This window comes from Drosophila obscura, unplaced genomic scaffold, assembly GCF_018151105.1.
Source record: "Drosophila obscura isolate BZ-5 IFL unplaced genomic scaffold, ASM1815110v1 contig_46, whole genome shotgun sequence".
In the NCBI taxonomy this organism is placed as follows: Eukaryota; Metazoa; Arthropoda; class Insecta; order Diptera; family Drosophilidae; genus Drosophila; species Drosophila obscura.
In genome coordinates this window covers 818,934-846,830 of record NW_024542835.1, presented here as the reverse complement: position 1 = coordinate 846,830, position 27,897 = coordinate 818,934, and the positions used below count along the sequence as shown (strand labels likewise).

The 27,897-nt window shown below is 38.0% G+C and overlaps 4 protein-coding genes and 1 long non-coding RNA gene across 14 annotated transcripts; 2 read left to right on the top strand and 3 right to left on the bottom strand.

Moving 5' to 3' along the window:
* LOC111081924 (aminopeptidase N-like) lies at window positions 1–16,352 on the bottom strand. 9 transcript variants are annotated; one of them, XM_041595325.1, is made up of 6 exons: window positions 16,325–16,352; window positions 8,173–8,605; window positions 7,960–8,115; window positions 6,477–7,905; window positions 5,398–5,924; window positions 4,961–5,339 (listed from the first exon to the last, which is right to left on the bottom strand). In XM_041595325.1, exons 1-6 carry the CDS (start codon window positions 16,335–16,337, stop codon window positions 5,111–5,113), a joined length of 2,787 nt encoding a protein of 928 aa, XP_041451259.1. In that variant the 5' UTR covers window positions 16,338–16,352; the 3' UTR covers window positions 4,961–5,110. The 9 variants fall into 9 exon arrangements, 8 of the variants coding, with proteins under 8 accessions (XP_041451259.1, XP_022233779.1, XP_022233776.1 ...); XM_022378087.2 differs by lacking the exon at window positions 16,325–16,352 and having other exon boundaries at window positions 6,477–7,345; window positions 7,406–7,905; window positions 8,173–8,669; XR_005968262.1 differs by lacking the exons at window positions 4,961–5,339; window positions 5,398–5,924; window positions 16,325–16,352 and adding exons at window positions 1–545; window positions 604–735 and having other exon boundaries at window positions 8,173–8,669.
* LOC111074625 lies at window positions 1,054–1,355 on the top strand. The gene has a single exon (XM_022367476.1). It carries the CDS (start codon window positions 1,056–1,058, stop codon window positions 1,311–1,313), a length of 258 nt encoding a protein of 85 aa, XP_022223168.1. The 5' UTR covers window positions 1,054–1,055; the 3' UTR covers window positions 1,314–1,355.
* Window positions 12,896–13,865, bottom strand: LOC111081925. The gene has a single exon (XM_022378092.2). The coding sequence runs from the start codon at window positions 13,802–13,804 to the stop codon at window positions 12,971–12,973; it is 834 nt and encodes a 277-aa protein (XP_022233784.1). The 5' UTR covers window positions 13,805–13,865; the 3' UTR covers window positions 12,896–12,970.
* Window positions 15,181–16,769, top strand: LOC111074570. Its single transcript, XR_002607825.2, has 3 exons — window positions 15,181–15,524; window positions 15,587–15,900; window positions 16,028–16,769. It is a non-coding gene; the product is annotated as an uncharacterized LOC111074570 (long non-coding RNA).
* On the bottom strand, window positions 16,455–27,246 carry LOC111074567 (unextended protein). 2 transcript variants are annotated; one of them, XM_022367384.2, is made up of 8 exons: window positions 26,671–27,246; window positions 20,964–21,297; window positions 20,706–20,894; window positions 20,403–20,618; window positions 19,232–19,405; window positions 18,512–19,157; window positions 18,183–18,449; window positions 16,455–18,065 (listed from the first exon to the last, which is right to left on the bottom strand). In XM_022367384.2, the coding sequence occupies exons 1-8, from the start codon at window positions 27,069–27,071 to the stop codon at window positions 17,527–17,529; spliced, it is 2,766 nt and encodes a 921-aa protein (XP_022223076.1). In that variant the 5' UTR covers window positions 27,072–27,246; the 3' UTR covers window positions 16,455–17,526. The 2 variants fall into 2 exon arrangements, with proteins under 2 accessions (XP_022223076.1, XP_022223077.1); XM_022367385.2 differs by lacking the exons at window positions 20,706–20,894; window positions 20,964–21,297; window positions 26,671–27,246 and having other exon boundaries at window positions 16,456–18,065; window positions 20,549–20,567.
* Between the last annotated feature and the right edge of the window lie 651 nt (window positions 27,247–27,897).

The following is a 27,897-nucleotide window of genomic DNA, read 5'->3' as shown; positions in this document are numbered from 1 at the left end:
ATGACACGAGATTTTTGTTATATATTATAGACGATCAATATATATTTGCGTATATTTTTGCACTCCACTATTCTCTTTCTACGTAATTCAAAATATTCTGGCTGTTCCCATTATGCCCAACCGACCAAGGTGCGCTGCCGAATGACGCGCGGCACGTCATGGAAATATAGCTTTGAAATAGTTATAATTTCGAGAAAGGTATGTTAATATTAGTGATTTAAGAAGAGGAAAGGAATTAGTGGTAGATATTAAATGGTAGAGGGAATAAAATCCGAGCTTAATACCCTTTCATCCAAGGAATAGTTCGATCTACAAGAGCAAAGAAATACAATTTCTAGTGTTTCTAATAGGAATCGTGAAGTTTATGCGGCTCAAGTCAGGGTTATCTACGTCACCCTTGATAAGAAATCACACCAAGTGTGTATCCATATGCCGCTCACTGCGACCGGTGGCTCCACTGGACGACAAAAATCAGCCAGTAGAAATTGTTTTCCTGATTCTGGAGAATAATGGTCCGATCTGATCTAGATTCTGCAACCTGCAATCTATATAATATAATTCTGTATGGTAAGGTGTATGGTAAACTATAAACTCTTCAAATACCTGGTTAATGATCAATATTGCGGAGTATTATGGAACAGCTAACCATCGTAATTCAAAGCAAATCCAGTTTGAGGAACATCCCGAAAATCATTGTGATCCATTGCCAATGTATATTGCTGTTGTTGTTGCTACCTGCAATTCACACATCAATTAATTAGCATAACAAGATACAAATCATAAAAATCATACAGTCTGCAAAGGTCAAATTGACCTGTGACGTGAATGAATACATGAAGAAGAATAAAAGGTTTCGACTGGTTATGGAGCTGGGTAAGAGTGGCAAATTATTCAAGTCGGGGTAATCAACCTTTGCGTTTGGGGATCGGCGATCATGACCGCTGAAACAGAACAATCACCCTGGTTAGGAGGAAGACCAACGTTGAAACTCACCGCGACGAGTACAAAATATAAAGCGTATTTTCCAGAGGCATGTACTCATAACAAGTTGAACAATGGAGCTGCGTTTATTTGTGCTGATTGCTCTGACGGTATTATTTCAAGGACAAAGTCAAGGACAACTCGTGCCGGGGCTTCGTACAGGCCTTGTCCCAGTGCTGGAAAATGGACAGATTCGAGTAGTGCAATATCTCGATATAGCAAGTACTGTCACACCAGAGACTGTGAAGGAACAATTCAGTAGAAGACATTTGACTCTGGCAAAACCACTTAAGACTGGCTCAAGTGCTCAAGCCAATTTGCCCAATTGGTAAATTAAAAAAAGCTTAAAAGCACTTTGTCAGGGAAATGTATAGTTGGATAAAATAAATTTTTGTTCGAAATAAGAGTATTTTTTTTTTTACGAATTTCTTATTTGAAAAAGAGACTTAAAAAGTTGTTTCTTTGTACGCTCGGACTGATGTAAGGGTGCTTCGGGCTATACACACCGGTGGAAGCGCGACTATACTCTCCTCGTGAGGGCGGCTGGTAACAGGTCCTGGCAAGGTCAAGTCTTTGCCATGGATGCTGGCTAATGGTAGTCAGGCGAAGAGAAGAAAACTCTGAGTGAAATGCATGGCCGAGGAAGTGCTCGGTCGATAGTATGCGAACTGTGGATACCTGCATATCCCCTGTTTAAACCAGGCTTTCTGGGGCAAACGGGCTATGCCTCGGGTGACCAACCCCTTCCCGCCTTCTCTTGGGAATAACTATGTCGAAATTAAATATAAATAAAAAACAAACTCTAAGGAGCTCGGTACTCCTTCTAAATAACCGGAGGCAAAAGCCCATGCGACGCCTGGGAAACCAGGTCCTAAAAAGACGGGGAAGAACATTATGACGGTCTACCGTCTTCAGGCTGAAGCCGCGTCTGGTAAGCGCTTTGTGACCGGGGAACCTGTCAAGTCCAGCCGATTGGAAGGTGTCCTGAATGAGGAGTCACTTGAGCTCCTGGAAAATACGGCTGTATTAGTTGATTATGGCTACAGAAACGTGATCATAGCTCCCTACAAATCCGGAGTAATACGCGGAGTAGTATGTATGGTGTCTGATGACATCCCAACCGGCTGCGTGTCGGATGAGAGCGACGCAGCCAGGTCTCAGGCTGATCGATATCGGGGAGGATCTTGAGTCCCCCGAGATTGACGGTTCTCTCCGGTCTCTCCCTTCTCCGGTCTGAGGACTTAAGACTATAAGCTATATATAGCTGACACCATAGATAAAACCCGAACCTTCATTCTGGGAAAAAGAGAGTTGCACTTATTTTTGCTCCCAAATTTCAGTAATGAAGACCCCAAGCAGCGCAGCGAGCCTCGAAAGCCAGGAGTGCTCACGTAGGATCTGCTTGGTTTATATGGGTCACGACCACCCTGACCCCCCTCCACACGCGCATCTCCGGTAGCTTATTGCAGAATGTGAGGCCAATGACATCGACCTAATTGTGGGATGCGACGCCAACGCACACCACTGCCAGTGAGGAAACACTGACACCAATGAACGGGGTGGGTCCCTTTGAACTGGTCACATTGAACTGAGGAAATGATCCCACCTTTATTATTAAAAATCGTTAGAAAGTTCTGGACCTCACACTTGATACAGGAAAACATAGTATCCTGGACGGTCCACAGTGTATCGTATCGAATTGCACCTTTTTTGGGAAAAATTGCGGCGACCGCTCAAATGATGCCCGATTTTGATCATATTTTTTTTTAAAGAGTCATTTTGAATGCTGCTATATGGTCTGCCCGGCTCTATGGTCTTGCCGACTCTCTAAAACTAACCTAAAAAAAAACATAAACTTTCATGAAATTAAAAATTTAATTGTTTAACCCTTTCAGGACAGAATTAAAAAGGGGGGGAATAAAAAAATAATTGAGGTTATATTATTGTTAATATAACCTTAAATAATAACCAAAATAAATTTCAGAGTCCTACTTATCCTGGTTCGTCCTTAGCGAAATGTTGCCTATATGCAACATTGGGCCGGAGTGGTATATTTAATAACTTATTGTTATTGTATTATTGTCATACCAGCGACAAGCAATTAAATTGTGCGTGATCTCAACTTTTAAATCATTAGATCCCGTACCTTCCTTAACGAGGTCCTTTTCAGACTTTAAAACGCAATTTTTATGGTGGTTTGGACGAATAGTTCCGACTGCGAGAATTCCTTTTTCTTTTAAAGCAATCATTTAACTTACTGAAGTGAACCAGTTATCACAAATAACTTAAAGTTTTGCTTTTCGGGAACACGGGAAGCCAAATGAAGAACAATGTCCGAGAACATTCCAAGTCCAAAGGAATCGCAAGTTCCTTCACCAATATAAAGACAGAAATCGTAGATTACACTAGATACGCCATCCCTTAAAAAAAATTTAAAGCCCCATTTATGTGACTTTTTTGGAAGATATTGCTTCAAGATATGTTGACCTGCAGAATAAAGGTGTGGATTTGAAATTTGATAACACTAGTCAACACGATTTTTCCTCAAGGAACAAAACGAGCTTTTTCTTAAAGATTTGGGGCTTAGAAATAGTTTGATGATATATTTTTTTTTTCTATGGCAGAACTTTTTTTTAAAGAATTTTTGAAAACTGGTATTTTTTTTAAAGCTTTTTTCAGAGGTAGCGCTTGTCTTTTTCACATAACTCTAGTATCTTACGTCTGGTTGTAAAGAACTTTGCTATTTTGAAAAGATAATTAAAACAGCTAGAAGTTAAGCTGAAACACTTTGTGATTTCAGCTTACCGTCTGGGAAATATAAAGCATTGAAATGCAAAAATGATGATTTTTGTGCGGTATTTTTTACGAAATTTTGGCTTTAAAAACTCAGGAAAAGTCGAAAAAAAATTAGATCCTGTGTCTAATTCTTCTTCAAAAAAAAGTTGTGCCATAGAAAAAAAACCATAATTCTTTAAACAATTTTAAAGCCCCATATCTATCAGAAAAAGTCGGTTTGGATCCTTGAGGAAAAAAAAAGTTCGATTTTGTCGAGTAGTGTAATTAGATATAACAACATACCTTTAAACGATATTTTGCTCATCAACGCTTTGATACTTCTCTTGCTCAAGTCCGTAGCATAATTCCCTCATTTTTTAGAGAAACGACTATATAAAATAGCTTTTCATAATCAATCGCACCTTTTTAGGTTGTTTAGAGTTTTTTTTAAATTTAAATTTAATTTCCTCAAATCTATTTCATGTCGTTGAATCGGCAATGCAGCTAGTCTGAATTTTGATTCACATGCCATTCGCAACACAGGTTTTTGACTACAGCCAAGTTCATCAAAACGTCAATAAAACGTTTTATTTCGACTACAGTGACCTTAAGCTCTGCTCCACCATTTTGCAACGCATATAAATTGGTTTCAGTACAGATTTTTTAAAGAATTTCGTCAACAAAGTACTTGTAAAAGTATGATATTGGTTCCATGGTCATTGAACCATTGATGGACCTTTTCCATAAATTGTTTGCTTTTTTTTCTATTTGAAAGATTTTTTCTCCATCTCAAATTGTCTTGATTTACTTTTTCCAAAATTTGCTGCATCTTTTCATCACTAAGTCCTCGATCATTATCTTCGCCCTCACTCCTCTTCAGCAATGCATCTTCAATAGGGTTTCCTTTGGCAACAACATCTTGCATTGTGTTTTCTATAAAATTGTCCAATGTCTCAAGTAAGTCGTTATTCTCTTTATTTTCTCCGTAATTTAAAATAGTGAATAGAAATTTTCCTTGACCCTTAAAAAAAGTTGCTAATCAACAATAACAGTACGTTAAGTAATTGTACTTTATTGTCTGTGATAATTTTTTACAATAAACCTACATAATGAACCAGGAAAAAAAAGGAATGATCGAACGCAATAAAAGGGCATGAGTATAGCTGAAATTTAATGAATACTGTGATTTCATGCAGTGCTCTAATATACATACATATGATTCATTTATTTGTAACCACTTGTAAAATGAAAATAGATTCGAATAAAAACAATCTTTGTTTTGAAGAGGGATGGCTGATGAGGATTTTCTTTATAAAAATCATGTTGCGTACAAATTCATTAGCCTTATTTATAATTAGTAGTGGTCCTTAAGACACCGAGTAAACTGTGCCTGTTGTTTCTGTCGCCAGTGCAAGTTTACTTGGGCGAGTTCAACAGCGTGCCGTACAGTGCGGGTGGCTAGCTTCTGGAGTTTTTTGTGGCAGTCGATGAACATTTTCAATGCCCCGTAGTCGTGAGGGCTACTTATGTGTCGAGTTATCTGTAGGAGCAACGCAGCTAGCTCACGGTAATTCGACTCGAAACTGCAACACGATTAAAGATGTTTAAATGTTTAAAGCTTTAATGGCACCGGTCTCTTACGATTTCGTTAGCAACGAAAAATTATTCATAAAATAATCTTTTGCCAAAGGGAATCCAATGTCACTCCGTGCAATGGCTCCGAAGGCTAAAGAAATGTCCTGTTTGCGTATCGACGAATTCTCATCGAAAATGATCTTAAGATATCGACGAATTACGAATTCTATCTGTGTGCATCCCAGCGCCTGAAGTATCAATCGTCGCTCACTGGCCACCGTAGCGTTAGAATAGCGTTGCCATAAAAAGTTCCAGTCAGACTCATCGCCTTGCCGCAGTGCTGCGCAATATACGACCGATCGAAGGTTTTGAGGTACGGGATTTGCCAGATCTGGATCGTTGGAAATAAACCAGCGATGGTAATACTGCACAGCACATTCAACGCAGTCGTAAAGAGCCAACCGACATGCCCATTGATTGATCAATGTCTTGTGAGCAATATGATGGTGTCGGCAGCGACCATTTGCCTCTGTTTCCATTCCACCAAGATAATCGTAAATTGGACTCAGCAAATCATTCATAAAGTGCTGTGGCTAAGGCTACTGCAAATTAAAGGCTTTAACTTAATTGTCCTACATCTAGCTAATTACAAAACTTTAGAATTAGTTCGGGGCTTATTAAAATTATAAAGAATAAAAGATAAAACGAGAAGGAACGTGTGAGTGGCTTTTGGGGACGCGACTCTACTTTTATACCCATACTCAGTCAGTATATAACTTTTTGAGCTTAGGATTTACGTAGCACTCGCGCACTGAACGAGGCAGAGTGTGCGAGCGAGAAAGAGAGTGAATAGTGGATCTCTTGCTGGTCTCTCTGGAGGAGGTGGGGGAAGAAACTGAAAATGAATTTTTTCATTCTGGCTATAATTATGATCCGATCTGAAATGTATGTATGTTCTTGTATGTACGATATGTACATACATATGTACATCGTCTTATATGTACATACATATGTACGATTTTACGAGTGTTATGTAACTGGGAGAGAAATCATTTTTATAGACATGCTGAAAAGTTATTCTAGCTTTGGCACATTTAATTATAGTCAAACCTGCAATCTGAATCCCAATTCTAAAGTATTCATACCTGAAACACGGCAAAGTCCGGAGATTGTTTCATGATCCGGTAAATTGCTGCCAAATGATCTAAAGCCGCGCGCCAAGGCATATACGCATGCTCCTGTTTGATATATCTAAGTAGGTCTAAAGTCAGTTTATAGCATAAATAACCATTCCAAGACAAAGCCAGAGCATCGTCAATTAGCTGGGCACGGTTCATAGTATGAATACGCCGGAAATCACCACCCTGTAATGTTTTAATTATGAGTTTCCAGTTGATGGTGTCATAGTTCACTCGAAAGGGCGCAGTCAGTTGAACGTTAAGGATAAGCCATTGATCCTCTTTAGCACCGAGTGGCGATTGAACCTCGAGAGGTATGTCTTTACCTTGGCTATCGCATTGCAACCATACTCGTGGCTCCGTGGCTGTAAAATTTGCCATGCTCCTGGAAGCATAGCTTATTGGAACAAACCAACATTCCTTGGAAAAAAAATTGTCCTTTTCCATGGTTTTATCTAGGCCGTGCATGAGAAACCTCCTCTGATTGATAGAGATCGTGTTTCTTGAATAGTCGCGGTGCACTGTGATCAGTGGATAGCCAGCTTGCAGCGTCCAAGTGTCCATGACCGTCTGTACGTCCAGATACTTGGGAAAACTACCGAATTTATGTGCAGCATCCGAGAGTGACCGCCATAGATCACTTTGATCTGCGTTGCTGTAGGCATGCCGCTTCAGATAGCAGTTAAGTCCATTGCGGAAGGTCGTGTCGCCAATAAACATGTGCATCATACGGATGATGACCGCACCCTTCCGATAGGTGATGGGGTCAAACTGCTCCGCAAACTGACTAGCTCTGCTCACCGTCTGGGAAACGGCACGTGTACTATAGTACGCATCTGAGTTAAGGACAATCATCATATTCTCCAGCGACTCCTCTGCGTAAGCATGCCACTTACTGCACAGCTTTTGCATGCCCAATGTAGCGACGTAAGTGGCAAAGCCCTCATTGAGCCATAGATCATTCCACCACTTCATTGTTACAAGATTGCCAAACCATTGATGGGCTAGCTCATGGGCAATGATGTTCGCCACACGCTGCTTGTCCACCTCAGAGGAGGCTTCTGGCGCATAGAACAGCGCCGCCTCGCGGTACGTGATGAGACCCCAATTTTCCATTGCTCCAGCGCTAAAGTCCGGCACTGCAAGCTGGTCTACTTTGGGAAGAGGATAGTCTATTTCAAACATACGCTCGTAATGGTCCAATAGGCGTGGACCGATCTCGGCAGCATACTTGCACTGCGCAATGGCCGATGCACGTGCCCAGGTGGTAAACTCAACACTGAAATCGTTTCGCGATGTAAGACCCGCAAAGTCGTTGACACTATAGCAAACCAAATAGGAAGACATGGGCAAAGTTTGCTCAAAAATGGTCCACAGCCAGTTCTTTCGCCCAGACCTGTCATCGTAATCCTGATTGAGTGCCAAGGTGTAAAACTTTTGAACCACTTACATGGGAATCTTCTTGCTGATGGGCATGTTACTCAGAGCAACGTATTTCGTGGGATGCCCCAGAGTAATGTTGAATGTTGCCTTGAACGCCGGCTCATCGAAGCATGGAAAGGCGGTACGCGCATAAGCGGGTTCGAACTGTGTCACAGACAAATATCTATAAACGAAGGGCCTGTAGATTGGAAATCTAATCCTCACCCAAGCTAGTCCTCACCTTGTTTTATTGCTGTTCTGATCCTTGTACGAGCTGGCATAATATCCAGACATTCCTCCCCCAAATGAGGCGAAGAACTGTATATACAGCGCGTAATTTTGTCTCGGTTCCAGTACTTTGCCCAGCACCAGTATATAATAATCATATTTCGAGTTGCGTTCCACAGCTCTTACACCAATCTTTTTCTTATTGCCGTTCTCATCCATATAATACAAGTTCGTTCGATTTGAGGTCATTTGGAGACGCGATCCTGCATGCAAGGTTATATTGCTGGTGGGCTGCAATACACGCAACTCGATTTCCACTTCGCCGGAAAAGGATAGCCGATCTTCGTCTTCCAAGTGTGTTAAAATACGCAAGTTGTAGTGTTGTGGTTGCAAAGTTTGCGGGAGACGGTAGTGATCATAGCTTGCTTGGCCAAATGTCGATATAACTAAGATATACGAAAGAAACAGACTCATTTCAGTTGAAAACATTTACTAAACATATGACATATATGTATATAAATATATATTTTCGAACAATTTCTCATGGCCAGTTCCTCCGTTTCTCACATTCAATATTTCAATCTTTTGACTTGCATAATATTTTAACCCGATGTTTGCAGCGCACAGAAAGAAATATTTCAGTGGAAGCGAGAAGTTTCAGGATAGTTCTACCTTTTATATCTCTGTCTTTCAGTCAAGTGCAGTGGAAAACTTCTATAACTGCAGCCAGTAGACTTGATTTGAACTAGCTGAAGCTACGTCGATTTTACACTCTTTATACTTTGTACACTTTTTATAAAGATTCCAGCCTTCAGTATTAGGTAACTCACGAGCTTTCATGCATGTATGCGGATGATACTATACTCTGTGCCCAGTATAAGGACCTCAATAACTTCCAGACCGGACGTTCCTGTCATGGTGCTGTGCAAATATTCTAAACAATAATGCATCGAATTGAAAATTAATAACATTTAAGCGCTCCCTGTTGGCTTTTTACTACCTCTGTCACCTTCTTATGCTAATAGATGAGTTTTAATAAACATACCTTCTTTGTATGTATGTATAACCTGCTACGAAAGCACGTGATTGTTCCGTTTTTCCGTGTTTGTTAATTTTTATACCCGTACTCATAAAAGAGTTAAGGGGTATATTAGATTTGTTGTAAAAGTGGATGTGTATAACGCAGAGAAGGAAACGTTTCCGACCCCATGAAGTATATATATTCTTGATCAGCATCAATAGCCGAGTCGATATAGCCATGTCTGTCTGTCCGTCTGTCTGTCTGTCCGTCCCGATGAGCGCCTAGATCTCAGAGACTATAAGAGCTAGGGCAACCAAATTTGGTTTCCAGACTCATGTGATATCCCACTGCTACAAGTGTATTTCAAAATTTGCTGACTGAGTACGGGTATAAGTAGAGTCGCGTCCCCAGAAGCGACTCGCACGTTCCTTCTCGTTGTAGAGTAGGGATGGGGTATTTCTCTATTCATTAAAAATACAATTATTACTCAAGTGATGCAGACACTATCCACAAAACCCATGACACCACTACACAGAACACAGACTGACAAGGACATAGTGGCGTATCGCGTGAGAGTCTTAATTGTGAAAGATATCCATCATAAATATGTTCTGTATATACTATGTACATATATGGTATATATATATATTTCGAGACATGTTTTATTTATTTTCAAGTTCTTTCAAACAGCTCGCCCTGTGGGCGCTGTTGGAAGCTGCCGACCTTTTTCGGCAAATCTGACTGTAAGCCCTGCAATATAAGCAGAGCAGTAAGAAGAGTACATGCGTGTCTGCGTGTACGCACTGAGTGCGCGATTTAGATGAGACGACAATAAATAAATTAAGAGCATAAGAATAGGAGATGTATAGAAGAGTTTATAGAGTACTCAAAGATTATCTCTCTAATCGATCCGAGGTATATTAAAGGGTTTCGAAAGCTCTTGTCGTTCAGAATTTTGTGGTCTAGTTTAGTAAATGGTCAGTAAAAAAAAAAGACGAAGTCTTCCATACCATATCATGTTGTTATTATATTGTTAAGAAAAAGAATTTTCCATAAAAAAAAAATTATACGATGACGAAGAAGAGGTTGGAGAATAAGGGAATGTTATTGCAAAACAACAATATAATGGTTTACACGGAAATTGGAATATTTTCCATATACACATACATATGTATTTACATAACTAATAACATCAGCATAATATGATTATGAAGAAACGATATAATACCAATCTAGGCTCAAACTACTCGACCTACCCTCCTTACATCATCGGAGAATTTTCAATGGCGTCTTATTCACAAGCTCATTCTCGGGCTTGTCGACTCCCAAACTCTGTTGGGACAGATCGATTTTACAGCTCCTTCCAGACCAACCCGTACTTTCCGGCCTATCCGTTTACCCTTCTGCAGATCTTACTTCGCCCAGCACGAACCTTTCCGTGTTCTTTGCAATAATTACAATTCCTATTACAATACCATATCCCCCGAAATATCCCTTGATATGATTGTACGTAACGTTTACCACACCTTTCTTTTCCTCCTCTGTTATATTTTTTTATACCCGTACTCAAAAAAGAGTTAAGGGGTATATTGTATTTGTGGTAAAAGTGGATGTGTGCAACGCAGAGAAGGGAACGTTTCCGACCCCGTATAGTATATACATATATTCTTGATCAGCATCAATAGTCGAGTCGATATAGCCATATCCGTATGTCCGTCTGTCCGTCTGTCCGTCTCGATGACCGCCTAGATCTCAGAGACTATAGGAGCTAGGGCAACCAGATTTGGTTTCCAGTCTCATGTGATATCACACTGCTAAAAGTGTATTTCAAAATTGCGACCTTCCGCCACCACAAAGGACGAAAATCTGTGGCAGGCACAATTTTAAAGATACGATAAAACTAAAAACACAGTATCGTAGAGAATGCCTGTATCTACCAGATTGGCGAATCTGAATCAGATCAGATCATAATTATAGCCAATATGAAGAAATTCATTTTCAGTTGCTTCCCCCGCCTCCTACACAAAAAGAGACCCGCTACTCATTGTCTTTCGCGCTTGCACACTTTTTGCCTTATATACGCGAGCGCCCTCTAGCGGAGGAGATGCAGAATCTAAATGGTACATGTAGAATCTACATGTTAGATGTAGAATATACATTGTAGATGTAGATAGATAACAGATGTAGGAAAAAAATTTTACATTTTTTTAATTCTAAATTTCTAAAAAATTATAAATATAATACACTGACTGACTACGGGTATAAGTAGAGTCTCGTCCACAGAAGCGACTCACACGTTCCTTCTCGTTTTCCTTAAGTATGTAAATTACTTACATTCTTCCCGTATGATCTCAGCCGAGGCTTTAGCCGACGGCAATGAAAGATCATAGTACGTTTTTATTATATTTTGTATCTACCGGCTCACTGGCTCGTTTGAGAAATAGAATAAAACTGAATTACAAACATCCAATACAAAAATGATAAGCTTAAAACTGTCCCCCAGCTTGGGCAGCGCTGCCCATGCAGTGGTCTCCAATTCTTCGTGCAAACGCTGTTGATGACCGGCGGATATTTATGCACCATGTTAACGCGATGCCGGCCCTCCACTTCAGCGCGGTATCAGCGTTCTTTCGAACGAGAATTCCTCTAATACTCTGTAGCTGGTACTCCGATAGAAAAAAGTCCTGAAATTTTAATATTTTCACTTAGATTTTAATAATTATGCCATTGATTTTCATCCAAGAGTGGTTGTATTAAAATTGAATATTTTTCACTTAAATTTTAAAATTAATATAGAAATATTTAAATTTAATATATTTCATATTTAAATTTAATATGTTTCATATTTAAATCTAATATGTTTCATATTTATATTGAGTATTCATTTTTAAACTAAATGGTTATTATTTTGCGTACGCAAATTACATTTCAATTCCTCATGGTGTAAATTGGTTAAAGTTTTCAACTAGAAATAATCGCAACATGAGCATTGGTTGTGATTATGCCCCTGCGCTAAGATCATTTTACTGTGTATTCAAGGCGGCAGCAGCTGGAACCAGTTGGGAATTCGAGCGACATAAAAAAATAATATAAACATAGTTAAAATAAATACACAAAATATAGGATTTCATTTAATATGGAATATTTAAAAAAAAAGTTGTTCCTTTTGATTTTAAATCAAAAATTTTGAAATCAAGTCATAATAATATTCAATTTAAATATGAAACATATTAAACTACAAATTAAATATATTATAGTTATTTTGAAGTGTTTTGTATTTAGATTAAATATTGGAAAAGCATTTTTAATACATTTATATTTGAATCAAAATGAATTCTATTAAATTTTACTATGTTTGTATTTAAAAATCGCATTTTAAATTCTAATATGATTGTAGTTATTTTTACTATGCCTTTTTTCTATCAGTGCACTGATAGTTCTACACTGCAGTGTAGGGGGTGTTAACTTGTATATTCCTATTATAGTTCATAGTTAGCAGATAATTGTTAATTAATTGAAATAAATATATATGATTATATAAAATAGTTTGGGGTCTTTTTGACGGCCGATATTATATTTTCTGTGCCTCTTCATCTTTTTTCTCTAACTCACACACAGCGTGAAGTGGGTTGGCGCGCGAGCGAAGCGAGTTGGCAGGGGGCTATCGCCTAGTATGTGAATAAAAAAGTGTTGAACTAAATTTGTTTACAAATTCTTAAAACTAATTTTTATTTTATAACAACCCAATACAAAATTTGTGTCACCGTTTTACACGGCCAATGTAAAAATATTAATATTGAAGATCATGGCAGAGGGGAAAAGCAATTGTTTTATATTTTCCATTAATGGCATGCAGCTCGTAGTGCATGTTTTGTGTGACGCTAACTGTTGCGTTTGATTGAGGAGTTTGCGTCAGGAAATCAACCGGCACATTCATACTATTAAAAGTCCAGTGAGGGGCCAGCGGCAGCCTAGTCACGAGCTCGAAGCACTGTGCCAACTTAGCTGACCACACAGACACCGAATCGAAACTCAAACCTTCCCGATTGTACAGTTTGACTATTTCATTGAAGTTTCGAAAGGTACTCATAGTTATTACAGCTGTCGGCTTGTCGCCGAAATAGTGTTGCGGGAAATCCAGTACCACTACGGGGGAACCAGGCTTTATGTGGCCATACCGCTTTTCCGTGTCCTCTTCCTCGTACTCCTCTATGTGTATGGTTGCAACGTTCATCCGGTCTATTAGCTTGAGCGATTTCAAGTAATTTGGATGTTGGTGTAGGCGTTCATCCATTGGTTTTAGATTAGCACTAATTTTTTGTATCACCTCCTCACGTATCGATTCTTCCACAAGAACGCTGGCGACCAGACCACTCCCAATCGGGTGCATCATATCCTTCACAATAGCTTTAGTTACCTGGTTTATATCTCCAGTTGAAAATAGGATTATAAGCTGCGGAAGCAACCACATCTTATGGCTACCATCTTCAGGATATCTATGTATATGTCGTCTAAGCAAGAAATTATAGACGTCATTTTCCATGCAATGCCCCTGTGTGTTAATATGACGATCGACCTTCTCATGGACAGCCTTGGAATTATTGAAAATATCGAGACCGCTCATTTTCGGTTACTTCAAATTTATATATGTTCTATAAATTATGAAAAGTTTTGACGGTTAAGTAAGCAGCTTCTTAGTTACACATTGAATACCTACTTACAGAGTTTATTTATTTATTTTATTCTCATAGAATAAAAGAATCGCATTTAATAGCCCCTACTGCAAAAATACCGTCATCAAAAGAGAGCTCTCGCAGCGTGGTGCGTGCAAATCCCCAACTCAACTAACAGTCGTGTACTTCTGTGCAAACATTAGAACACAAGCTGGAACGTTTGGTTGCAACGTTCAACCGCTTGCTGGAGCTCTGTGAGGACCTAGTCTAATATAATGAGAAAGAGGGATTTGTGGATCCAAATTTGGATATCGCCGAATATGAGGGAAAGTTTTATAGTGCCCATGCTATTTTCGCTGGAGCCATAAGTTAGCAGAGCAGTCACGACATTTCAAATATATTGCTATCTAGTACAGGTGAACTCCTATTTGAGGGACAAACACAACTTCTAGAGAAGATGCGGGATACAGCGGCATCCGCTGAGCTGTATTTTGAGAAATACGCATTTCTACGTTTTCTGGAAGATACGAGGATTGGTGTCAGTTTAGTGACTTGTTCTTGGGCTCAGTCGACAAGAAGAACAGTCTTTCCCAAAGTCAAAAGTTCCATTTTTTAAAATCCTATTTAGATGTAGAAGCTTTGTCTCTGATTAAACATATTCCTATTACTGATTACTGATAATTACCAGGACGCATTATAGAGGCTATAACAAAAAATCTCTGATTGCTCGGTCGTTCATTCAAAGCATTCTTTCGTTGCCAACTGCAAAAGGTTCAAACATCATCGAGTTGCGTAAATTAGAACCGTAGACGAGAGTATACCACGTATAAGCCCGTTGAAATGCGACAGCCGCGATGTGTTGCCTTTCCATATCTTAAGGCCTGTCTCCAGCACCGCTCAAAATTGCGGCAAGGAATTTGCTAGTTATTCCGTGAGGGTGTGGAACATACCTAAAACAGGGCTGATGATGTGTTTTATAAACAGAGGCAACTGTAAAATTCTGCTAAAATTAAAAAAGGAAAAATTCACTCTGATGATGAAGTGATTGTGTTGGTGGCGGCATATATTGTTGCAAAAAAAAAAAAAATAATTTTCATCTCTCTTTTTGGTTTTGCGGACAGTTTTTGCCTACATCTCGCACCATTCACTTCAGGAAGAATTGTTAAGTATATATTCCTGAGTTCTCTCAGTCCACACACGGTCCGATAGGCAACTATCGATATAAATCTGTGGATTCCGCTCGTGTTGCTGGATACACACTCCAGGAATACGTAAACGAAACATTTCTGTCAGTTTTTTATATATGGAGTTTGACAGGAACTTTTCGATTCCGCAGTGCTGGATACTATGCTTTACTCTCAAAACTAGACCTTGAATGCAAGAAAGCTTGGGGGGCTACTTCCAGTGCATCGTGCAAGGAAAATATGACCATAAATGACCTGTTCGCCTTTCTTTTCGATCGGTTTGATGCGTTTAAGTCTTGTCAAGATCCAACAGTAGTCCATGATACTCCCACTGTGCTGAATAGACGTCGTGCAGTTTTTCATCATGCGGACGTGCCAACTACGTCTGTTCGTAATTGCGTGTATTGTCACGGGACACACAGTCTTTATGCGTGCACTGAATTTAATGCTATGAACGTTGTGGATCGTCGCCCGTTTGCAATGAAGGGTAATTTGTGCTTCAATTGCCTAAGTCGATCTTATCAAGTAAAGAATTATAATTGCCGTCAGTGAAAGTCGAGGCACCACACTCTTGTCCATCCAAAAGAGATCGTCATTACACCGAGTACTGTTGTCAATACATCAGCTGACCCAAACTTACGCTCGTCCACACATTCTGCTGAGGCTGATCTTGCCGTGGTCAGCCATCATACATTTTTGAGAGGATTGTTGGCCACTAGTCAAGCCATATTGCCAACGATTTAAGTCACTATAGTCGACTCATGGGGCAACGAGGCAACCTGTAGGATATTGCTGGATACTGTTTCAACTTTAACGATGGTCGCCGAGTCGTTTATTCAAGTCGGATTATTCGTATACAAGTGGTAGGTCTAGGTGCAAACCCTGCTGGGGTTACTCGTCGCGCCACGCTCACGCTGCTTTCCCGCAAAAGCACAGCATCAGTGGCGGTAACAGGTCTGATTACGAATACTTAAACCTCCCCGATTCCAGCCCAGAGGATCGAGTCAAACACTACCCTAAGTGGTAAACCCACATTTTGTAAACCAGGCGAAATCGTCGTGATTTTGGGAGCTGATCAGAGCTGGACAACGCAAAGAGTTTGGTTTAGCATATCCTATTGCACTTCATACTAATTTTGGTTGGGTCATTACAGACAGCTACCATCTCTTTAGTGATGCTCACACCCACGCACTGGAAAACACGCTCACGAGGATCTGGATACCTTAGTTCGATCGTTCGTACCATTGACGCTAGTCCCGCTGAGCAACACTTCGTGCAAACGCTTACCCACAGAGACCATCGTCCAATATCCGTTCAAGGATTCCGCTCCGCCGATGGGGTCCACATTGTCACAGTTAATTTGAAAATATTTTTTTCTTTAATTTCATTATAAATAATTAAATGAAAATTTTCTCAGTTACATATAACATTTTGAGTAACATCTTCGTATTCAGAGTCAGTATATTTCGCTTAAACTCGAGGTTTTAACTAACAGCCAAATATACACATTTTTTACTGTACAGCAAGTGAAAAAATATTGGTTTATGACATGGACTTGGAATCTATCTGCAAAATTGAGGATTTATAACATTATAGGTCGTCCATCCGAAATTTCTTGCCTGGTACCATTCAAAATCGAAAACGACCGACACAGTTTTAACAATTAAGGAATAGATTTGTACACAAATACGAATAAAAATTGAAGTATCAATGCTCTTCTTGGGTTTTTTTCATTTCGTTCCTAGCGATTTATTTTTTATAGAATATGTATGTATACATCGATTAGTGTTTTTTGTTGATGTGGTTTTAAACATTTAATTTTCATAAATTGCCAGTAATGGCCAATGAAGATTTTAGTTTAGTTTTACGAGCGCCTTTCGTTTTGCTTTTTTAATACAGTATTGAAATAAAAATAACATAGTGTAATTATGGGCAATCCATGATTACAAGGGGCTATGGCTATGATTTAGGATTCTTTTTCTGCAGGCGTTTGAAAGTTTATTAAATTTATATGCTTTTAAAGCTTTTGAAGATACATTCAGTTTTGAGCATTAAATCAATTTAAGCACATTATTAATAGGAGTGGAAGAAAGTAAGGATACGAAACGGAGCCAAATTAACATCTTAAGTACGTATTTTACGAGGTAACACATTATGCATATAGTACATCTATGTATATAAATATTTTTTGCTTGCTTATTAGTATTACGAAAATGCACTACAGCTAGATGTAGCCATTGATTTCTCAAATGTATGCAAAAAGGTCCCAATGAATACCTTTTCAAACATAAACACAAAATAATCCGTCATTACACAATGATTGAGTAAATTCGGATAAAACATAAAGCAGAAACAATAGTATCATATAATAACAATATTTGCGGAAACAAGCTTCTTTTGAATATAGAACTGGACATGTGATGGATAGTTACGGGATAAGCTCATAAATAAAATGTGCCTTGAAATTTTTATTTTAATCGAGCTTAGGCTTATTTGGGCTGCTCGTCTGGTTTTGGAAGAAGAGGGGAGGAAGCAGCGGTCGTATCTCGGTCATCCTGCTCTCCATTTTGAAGGTCTCCTACATCTGAAGCAACTAGACTACTCATTGAGGCATCCTCCGTGGGTTCTGTGTTGCCAATCTTTAGTTCACCTTGATTGTGAACACTAGGACTATTGCTCTTCTCGTCGTGAGATAAATCAATATTCGTTGGGGATGAAGTTAAACTTCGGTTGGGCTTAGACGAACGTCTAGTGCTCTGGTTCGCCGCTAAGTATCGTGGCTTTTCATCTTCACTTATCGAGTGCAACAGACGTTCCACTTCATCGTCAAATGTCTCACTTGAAAATGTTCCGGATTTACGACTTTTATCCAATAATGTGGCCTTTTTGGCAGTAAGATATAGAACCCGTTTGATTGCAATGTATATCACATCTGATATAGCGCGAACAGAGTAATCAGGTACAAAGGATTGTCGAATTTTAGAATCCATATTCAGAGACTGTAAAGAGCCCATTTGCGTCGGTGAATCTAGAGAACATGGAATGTTAATGTTATAATAAATCAACTTAAAACGTTAACCAAAAATTTTGTGTCGAAAAGCAAACTAAACATTGATAACCAAAATCGATGAATTTTAATACATACCAATAACTACATTTTGAACCAATGCTTGAGTGCCAAAATAAGTAAATGGGCCACTTTCGAACATCAGAGCTTCCTTGCCAATGGTGACTTCCACACGGCCCTCCAATATAAGTACAAAAAAGTCGACAGCTTTGCCTTGTGTAAAAATGTACAGACTGGGGTCGTCTTTACTTTTTCCTTTCGCTTTGATATTGTGGAAAACGTCCTGATTTAGTAATCTCCGGAGGATTGGTTCCGAAATTACATCTTTTTTAAACGCATCAACAGCTGGAAGAATTGTTTTGTAGTCGTTTCACAGTCTCAATAGTCCCAGTTTTTTTTTTGTTTACCTGTGCTTAAGTACTGAAACGTGGCCAATGTTAGTTGTGGTGATATCCGCACGGCCTGCACCTCGCGGCGTTCGGCAAATGCTGAAAAATCTGCTTTTTTATAACGATTTCGTTTAACTTTAGTGCGGTTATCAATGAAGACATCCGTCTCATCGACAATTTCCGCCTGGATAAGTTCCTCAATTACATCCTCGAGAGTAACCAAACCAACGGTCTCATAAAAGGGATCCCCGTCTCCCTCATTGTTAACGCGATGCACAAATGCGATATGACCTATTGTGCCTTCCTTGAATTGGTTAAACATAATATCCAAGGTGTAGTCTTCAAATACAAAATGAACCGGATTTTGGTAGAATTCGCACAATGTTTTCAGTGGCGTATTGTCGTCGGTATCAACAAATGCCAAATCCTTAATGTAGAGCAAAGTCACAATATTTTTTCTATCCCCATCGTAGACCGGAATTCGTGAATAGCCCGAATTCATAATTTCTGATACAGTTTCAAAATCAAGTACAGCCTCCAATGAAAGCATAAAAGCATCATCAATATGTGTCATCACGTTTGCAACCGTCTTTTTGCGGAGCTCGAGAGCGCCCGATATGATATTCACTTCATTTTTATCAAGATCGTTGACATCGTTGGTAACCTATACAGTGGATAATCAATTTTGTTTGTAAAAGGTTGTAGAAATCTGTTCCAGGAAACGCGTTCCGTACTTACACGAACAAGTTCTTTTAATCGTTCTCGGTTGTAAACATTGCCAATTTCTTCACCCAATAGCGCATCGAGAAGACGAGAAACAGGGTACGAGAGGGGCGCTGTTATGGCCATTACAGTTTTTGTTATTAATATGGTTTTGGCTCCAATAGCCAAGCCATGTCGTGAACACACAGCCTGTAAAATGAATAAAATATGTTGTTTAATACTTACATATATGCACATACATATGTATGTTCATTACAAAAATTTCGAATAATATACTATACAATACATACACACATATGTATATGTATGTAATTTTTACTATGTTTGTAGTTACTTTTGAGTATTATAGTTATGGTACGGGATATTAAATAAAATTAAAGTAATCGTTAGTTGTTTTCAAAATGATAACGCGCTTTACGACAGATGCAGAGAAAGTCGACATTCCTGCTGAAACTTTCCGGCAAAGAGCCAGTTAAGTGAATTGCGGACCAACAACCGTTTAATGGTCATAAAATTTGTATCTCTTGCAATTGTATCGCAGACTAGCTCCATTTAGACCTAGAATTCTCAAGAGGGTACTTGCCAACCCATAGAAACTCAAGCCGCAGAGACAAAGCGCTAGATTCTTTAAAATGTAAGTCTCAAAACATTTTTCGAACACTCTAACGCGGCTTTAAACATATTTTTCGTTCCACATTACCAAGGATCAAAGGGACCGACCGGTCTCACTGTCAATGACTCGAAATTTCTGAGGGCGCAAAGAGGTGAGTAGCGTTGTCTATTAAAGGCTTAGATGCTTTCGTGTTTAGTGTAAACCCTTTCCTTAAGGACGACGCAGAGCGGCAATCATCTACACTGAATCTCCTGGCAGGTGCTTACGTACTCCTAAATTAGAGAAACATGCCACCTTTATAGCGGGCGCTAGCGTGTGGAAAGCGTGTCCACCAAACCACTATTTAAACAGCAATTGGAAATTCAGGAAAATTAAGCTTATTAAAACGTATGCACTGTTTCCTTTCTTCTTTCCGCATTTCTCATCCATGAAACCACATTGAGCTCATTTATATTAAATAATTATCTACTTCATCAAAAAGGAACTGTCGGTTGTTTAATCCACACAATTACTTCGTGGCAAATCAGCTTTGTATACGATTTTAAAACTAGTATTATCCATTTAAAAACCTACCTGAGGCGTGATTTCACCAAAGAGTACGATGGCCAGTGTGGAAAATATAACAGCAAAAAGTCCAGAAGTTAAACCATCCAGTAGAATGGTAAAGGTTGAGTTAACCAACACATTACCCAAGAGAATACTGCACAACAGATAATTACCTTGATCTCTGACGGGGGCTATTTTTGCAGCATATTTTTTTTCTTTTTCCGTGCCAGTGTTTCGCAGTATCTAAGTAAAACACACATATATAAATATATATAGATAATATAGATTTAGGTAAAAAATCGCGCTTAGCAATCTTAGAGAGCGACAGACCTTTAATTCAGTGCGGTCCATGGCCATCAAGCCCAAATTAAGCCCTGAGAACAAGGCTGAGAAGCATAGACAAGTTACGATGATCATTATTGCCACCCAGTTGGGTAAGAATGGTTCATACGTTTGTATCTTCAGCCATTGGGAATTGCCCTGATGCTCAAGAGGTGTGGTGGTTACAGCCGTGCTGTGCTGAAAGTGCAAATTTACAATTATAATTGTATGGTCTTCAAAGGTTTCAAACCGCAGCCCTGCACTCACATCTTTTGTATCCTCTGCATTTTTAGCACATATGTAATATAAGCTACTGGCCGAAGGAAATTTGACCCTATATGTGGCTGAAAACCCGTCGCTGGAGACTTCTAGGGGAGTAAAGAGGTCAGTGGCCGGCTTCAGACAAGGGCCTCCGTAATCATTCTCCTCATTAGTGAACGTGATAACAGTATTTTTCTGTAAACCATGGCCGAAAATTCGGAATTTTTGGTCTTTCGCAGTCAATACTCTTGGTATGCCATCGTCCGTCTCTGTTGAACCTTCTTCCATTCGTATGCCGAAAATCTGTATTGGGGTGACGGCTTCCCTCCGAATACGTATGCTAAAATAAACAAAATTTAAAAAAAATTAAAAACAAAACATTATAATTTTTATTTTGACGGTAGTTTATTCTTTTCATCTCTTTCTTGGTATAGCCATTACGTCCATTTTGCATTACCATTTTCGTCATACCCATTATGAGAAAATATGTAATGCAAACATGATCTAAACCATGATCTATCTTTTTTGTGCATTAAAAGGTCGACCCGCAGATATAAACATATGTGTATGTTTTTGACGAGCTCACAAAATCGAAATCGGACCACTAGTATTATATTGAATAGTGAACAATAGGAACGATACGTCAAAAAATGAATTCTTGTGAGAACAAATTTTTCAACGAAACCTTTACATTTGGTCAAAGATCTTAAATCTCCAAAATCATTTCAACGGGATCATTTTATACCTGGAATGAAGAAAAACGAGAAGGAACGTGTGAGTCGCTTCGGGGGTCATGACTCTACTTTTATAGCCGTACTCAGTCAAGAAATACATTTTTAAGCTTATGATTTATGTGGAATTTTAAAAAATTTTACATTTTACATTTTTTTGCTACATCTCTTACACTAGTCGACACGAGTTTTCCTCAAGGAACAAAACTAACATTTTCTTAAATATTTGGGGCTTAGAAATGGTTTAATGATATTTGATATGATATGATGATATGATATTGATGATAGTGCTCCTCACATAATTCTAGTATCTTACGTCTGGTTGTAAAGAACTTTGCTATTTTGAAAAGATAATTAAAACAGCTAAAAGTTAAGCCCAATCACTTTGTGATTTCAGCTTACCGTCTGGGAAATAAAAAGCATTGGAATGCAAAAATTATGATTTTTGTGCGAAATTTTTTACGAAATTTTGCCTTTAAAAACTCAGGAAAAGTCGAAAAAAAACTCATATCCTGTGTTATCTATTTTTTGTGTATAAGTGCATTAATTAGGTGTCGTTTAAGGTATTGCTCAAAAATCTATGAAGAAACTTTGGAGCTAAAATTCATAAACAAAACATAAAAAATAAAAAAAAATTAACACAAAATACCCTTTGGAAGGTTCCGGGCCCAACTACCAATTGGGAACAAAGCAAACGAAAACGGGTTGTACATTTGGTACCTGAAAAGTTTCTTCATAGAAATAGAGAACACAGGATATAATTTTTGTTCGACTTCTCCTGAGTTTTTAAAGTCAAAATGTCGTAAAAAATACCAGACGTAAGCTACTAGAGTTATGTGAAAAAAAGAAGCGCTACCTCTGAAAAAAGCTTACAAAAAATACCAGTTTTCAAAAATACTTCAAAAAAAGTTCTGCCATTGAAAAACAAAATATCATCAAACCATTTCTAAGCCCCAAATCTTTAAGAAAAGGTTGGTTTTGTTCCTTAAGGAAAACTCGTGTCGAGTAGTGTAACTAGCTTTTGTAATTAATAGCTAAAACTGCTTTAAAAAATGTTGCAAAATAAATGAAGCTGGTTTTGTTGAAGTTTTAATATTTGTCTATCAGTATAAAAATGATTTTCAGAGGTAAGATTGATGGTTCAGAAGTTAAACCACTTTTAAGTCAGTCAGATTTGATCCAATGCCGACTAATAAATTTTTCAAAAAGCTGATAAAGAAAATAAATTAGAGATGGTGGCTGATGATTGGGAAAAACGGCTTTATCGCATCCTAATACCCTGATTCAAATGTACATTTTACATACATATATTTTACTGATCGTCAGTTATTTATACTGTAGCAGCGTGAACTTCGAGCACTGATCAAGAAATGATAATTAGTGCAGATACAAAAAAAAAAATAAGTAAGACAAACCTGCGTCATTACCCAAACTAAATAAAAACGAAAAGGAACGTGTGAGTCGCTTCTGTGGCCGCGACTCTACTCTTATACCCGTACTCAGTCAGTATATAAATTTGTGAGCTTATGATTTGTGTAGAATTTTAAATAATTTAACATTTTTTTGCTACATCTATCATCTACCTCTAACATGTTTATCCTACATCTTCTCTGCGAAAGGTCGCGCACTGCATAGGGCAGATCCTCAGCAACGCCGGAGGAGGGGCAACCAACTGAAAATGAATTTCTTTACTCTGGCTATAATAATTATCCAATGTGATTCAGATTCGTCAATTTGGTAGATATGGCCATTCTCTAGGATACCAATGATACTTAAAATTGTGGCTTCCACAGATTTTCGTACTTTGCGGGGGCGGTGCAAAATTTTGAAATACACTTGTAGCAGTGTGATATCATATGAGTCTGGAAACAAAATTTGGTTACTCTAGCTCTTATAGTCTCTGAGATCGTGGCGCTCATCAAGACGAAAAGACAGACATAGACTCGTCTGTTGATGCTGATCAAGAATATATAGACTTTAAAGGGTCAGAAACAATTCCTTCTCTGCGTTACATACATCCACTTTTACCACAAATACAGTATACCCCTTAACTTTTTTTGAGTACGGGTATAATGAAGCCTTCCTCAGCGTCGCTATTAGATATCCCTTATCATTTTCAACGTTATCTCTAAAATGTACATACGTATATATACATATGTACACATGTTAAAGCAAGAAAGAATAGATGGATTTTCAGATCACCTTTTTGTTGGGGCAGCTACTAATACGACTTTTGTACAGTCGTCGCATTTCAATCAAATTGATCTCCGATATGAAGAAACTAGCGTAAAAAATACAACTTGCTAAGGATTTATTCCCCAGACTCAGAGGTTATTTGTACATGTTATGGGCCAGAGTATGCACATATGTATATATATATCCCTCCAAGTGTATACGAAAGTATATAAGTATGTATGAGCAAGGAATCCTTACATGTTCTAGTCTCCACATCATTGGACTAAACTCTGATGAAATTATACAAGGTGGAACCGGTCCCGTCCCTCTCTTTCGGATCTTATTCACACTCAAACAAATGCAATCACAGCGAGTTTGTTGTTGTATTAGCAAAATCAGCTCCGAAAAGAGAGCGCATTGCGGGACGGGACCACCTTGTATAATTTCATCATGGATCAAACAACTCCACTTCAGTTGCTGGTGCGCTGTCATGTTATATTAAATGTATTGTACTTGCATACATAGAGACGTGGATAAGCCTACATACTTATGTACACATGTATGTACATATATTCTGTGTCTTCGAAAGAAAAAGAGTATGGGTGTGCAAACATATATGCCTATAGGCATGGGAATACACAATCATGAATCAGCAAGAGCGTTGGCTAACACTGACACAATCCAGATTTTTTCGGATACCGATACGTCCCAAATCAGAAAAATTACTCGAAGCGTTGCACAGTGGGGCCTTGGGCATTTTTTGATTGTAAAATCTTATCTTCTAAACAACTAAAGAAATTTTCATTAATTAAATTGTATTTTACAATACCTAGGAGTTTGTGAAATTTTAATTTTGTTGCAAGTTCGAATCATTACTTTTCTGTAAAATAATTATTATATATAAAATAAACATTGGAAAGAATATCTAAAAATTTTAACATTTTTAAAGAATAGCTAGTTGCAAATTCATTTTGGGATCTCCGATTTTTTAGTGATGAAGGATATGAAAAAGCTGCCATAAAAACTTTTTTTCATCATATTCTGCACCTTTTCATACACTTCTCGGTTTCCGGGCTTTTTTAGACATCTACTGAATGGGTTGGCACTGATATTCAATTAAAATTTGACTATATGCCAAAAAAAAAGTACGCTTCCTACTGATTCCATTTTTATATTTTTCTTGTTTTTGTTTTTTTTTGCGCATTTCGAGGCCAATATAGTGGTTAGGTTAGTGAAAATTCACACAATGGTTGTTCTTTACTTGACTTTAAGTTATACCGTCTGGTCTTATATCTGAAACCTAATTGTAAAAATCCGTTACAATGCACCTTATACATATGGACATATATCTTAAGATCAACGACAGATAGCACTACTCAAAAAAATTGAACTTTTCTTTCCGCTATGGACTAAAATTACTTTTTTCTGATAGATTTCGTTATGTGAAGTTATGTGAAAAATAGAAGCACTAACTCTGAAAAAAAACATAAAAAAATACCAGATTTTAAAAAATTCTTTAAAAAAACTACACCATAAAAAAAATAATTCTTTAAAAAATGTTAAACCACGAAATCTATAAATGAAAGTCATTTTGGGCCACAGCCTAAATGTTGTGCTGAATAGTGTAAGAGCAATTACAATGAAATATTTTACTTGTTTTTTCATGCGAAGGTGCGACACTTGTCTCTCTAGGGCCACGTGGCAACAATGCTAACAATGTAAATATGAACAATGTTAATGCACCTTATAAAAGAGACCAGAAAAAGAATCATGCGTTACATTGTCTACAGATGCTGTATCTGTTGCACACTGAAAATTTTAAATGCTTATTTCTCCTAAACTGAAAATACGATTTCCTTCAAGTTTGCATTTTTGAAACCCAAACCAATCATTACATTTTAGACTCAGATAATAAGAACTAAATTCGGACCACTCTATCTTATTGCTGTCGTAACAGAGCGATCGTCCTTGGAGGAGCAACTTATTTGATTCTTAATATAATTCAACATACTTTGAAAACCAGAATTTTATTTATATTCGGAAGATGTTTCAACAGACTCAAGCAGCTGTTGTTGAATGTGTTTTTTCATGGATGAAATAGGAACGATCGATCTGCTCTGACCGCCTTTCTTTCTCGATTGTACTTTTCGCACACGAAATATTGAGCAGCGGGTATCTGTATCTCATTATAATTCTTAGTCGGAATGTGGACTGAGGCGCCCTTACTTCTTTTTAAATGGCACTGTATCGGTAACTATTACATACTAAATGATATGCCAACATATATTCATACATACACACATACATACATAGGTGTGAACGCAGTGTTCAGTATATTTATCAAATTATGACCAAAACCTTGGACGAATGGTACGAATACGTAATATTAAAATAGCTATTTTTGGTTTATGAGAATGTTATATAGCGTTCGATTATTAATATGTATTTGTTTGAAAGTAGTTGTACCCTAAAGAACACTACCCAGACCCAGGCAGTTTTCGTCCCGCCGTCCCGTAATTATGTCCCGTAAGAAAAATGCTGATAAAACGTTCTAGATACATAATTATGTACATATGTATGTAAACATTAAGATGTACATATGTATGTATGTACATAAATATAACCGAAAGTGAAATCGAAGCAAGAGTCAGCTGGACTATTCATTATGTTTACTTTATGATACGAGCATACTTTGACATACGTATGTATGTAGGTACTATGTGCATGCATTCATATGTACATACATATGTGGAATTCAATGCACATACAGAAAGTTTAGTTATCACTATTCTTGCGCGAGAACTTGCCTTGCTTGATTTTGTGATGACGACACCGACATCCATCTTAAGTCAATACTTTTACTGTTCTCTAGGGTTTGGTATGGTGTTTTCACAGAAGACCTAGCACTGGCACTGTCACCATTTAAAACGGAACAGAGGCCCTCATTTGCACCATTAGCAAAAATGAGTATAGTTATTAGGACCGCGAAATGTGTGCTTTTCATTTTTAACGAGCTAAGCAGCAAGCATGCTTGAGCAATTGATTTTTCATTTTTAACACGCGACTTCAAGTTTACAGCTTTTTGGAAAACGAAATTTAAGAGCCTTAAATTTGTGACCAGACTGCTAATGTTGTTTTTATTTTTATATTTTTCTGTCCATTTAGTCCGCTTTTGAAATTTATAAAAACACTGTTTACTTTTTTCCATACTACGTAATTTTTCCGACACGACAATCCCAAACAATATCCCTAAACAAAGTATATCGATATGCTAATATATATTTTCTTTTTTAATATATTTTTAGAACTTTTTTTTTTGAGAAATGTTCTCATTTAATTAACGGAATGAACTACTTTTCTTAAGAAATAGCGTAGTACTCAGTACCGAAAAATGTTTTGCTGTGAAAAGTGACATTTCGCTAGCTGCAGAGTGTGACCAGGTGTGCATGCTCTACGGTTACACTGCTCAGTCAGCTGTGTTTTGCCTCCAATTATGTTTAAGTTAAACAAATTTATTAAAAGGCACTTCTCCGGCTGGGGTCGCTACTCCCCAGGCATATCCAGGGCCATTCATTATTTTATTTGCTATGGCATGGGTCGGGCTATCGGCAGCAGAAGATGCTACTGGTACGACTGCCTGAAAACACCACGAAGGCAAAATGTTTTGAGTCGGTAGAATAGACTTTGAAATGGATGAAAGTAACTTAATCAGGCAGGCTCCGACTTTCACATACTTTTGGGTTTTACGTTTTCAACCACAATTCATACTTCTCATATCAAGGCGCTCTGATTTCTGACAAGGGGGGAGAAATGGTATCGATTTATCGATAACCAAATCGGGCTGCCACAGCTGTGCAGAGGAATTCACTATTTGTTGTTGCACAGACCTATTATGTCTGATCCAATTTTGAGGTTGGTTTAAAAAAATATTTATAATAATAGCACAATCTCAATTGCACTGGTTATGGTATCATATTTATGTCAATGCATTATTAAGTCATTTATTTCTTGTCCTTTTGCAATTAATAGCCTTT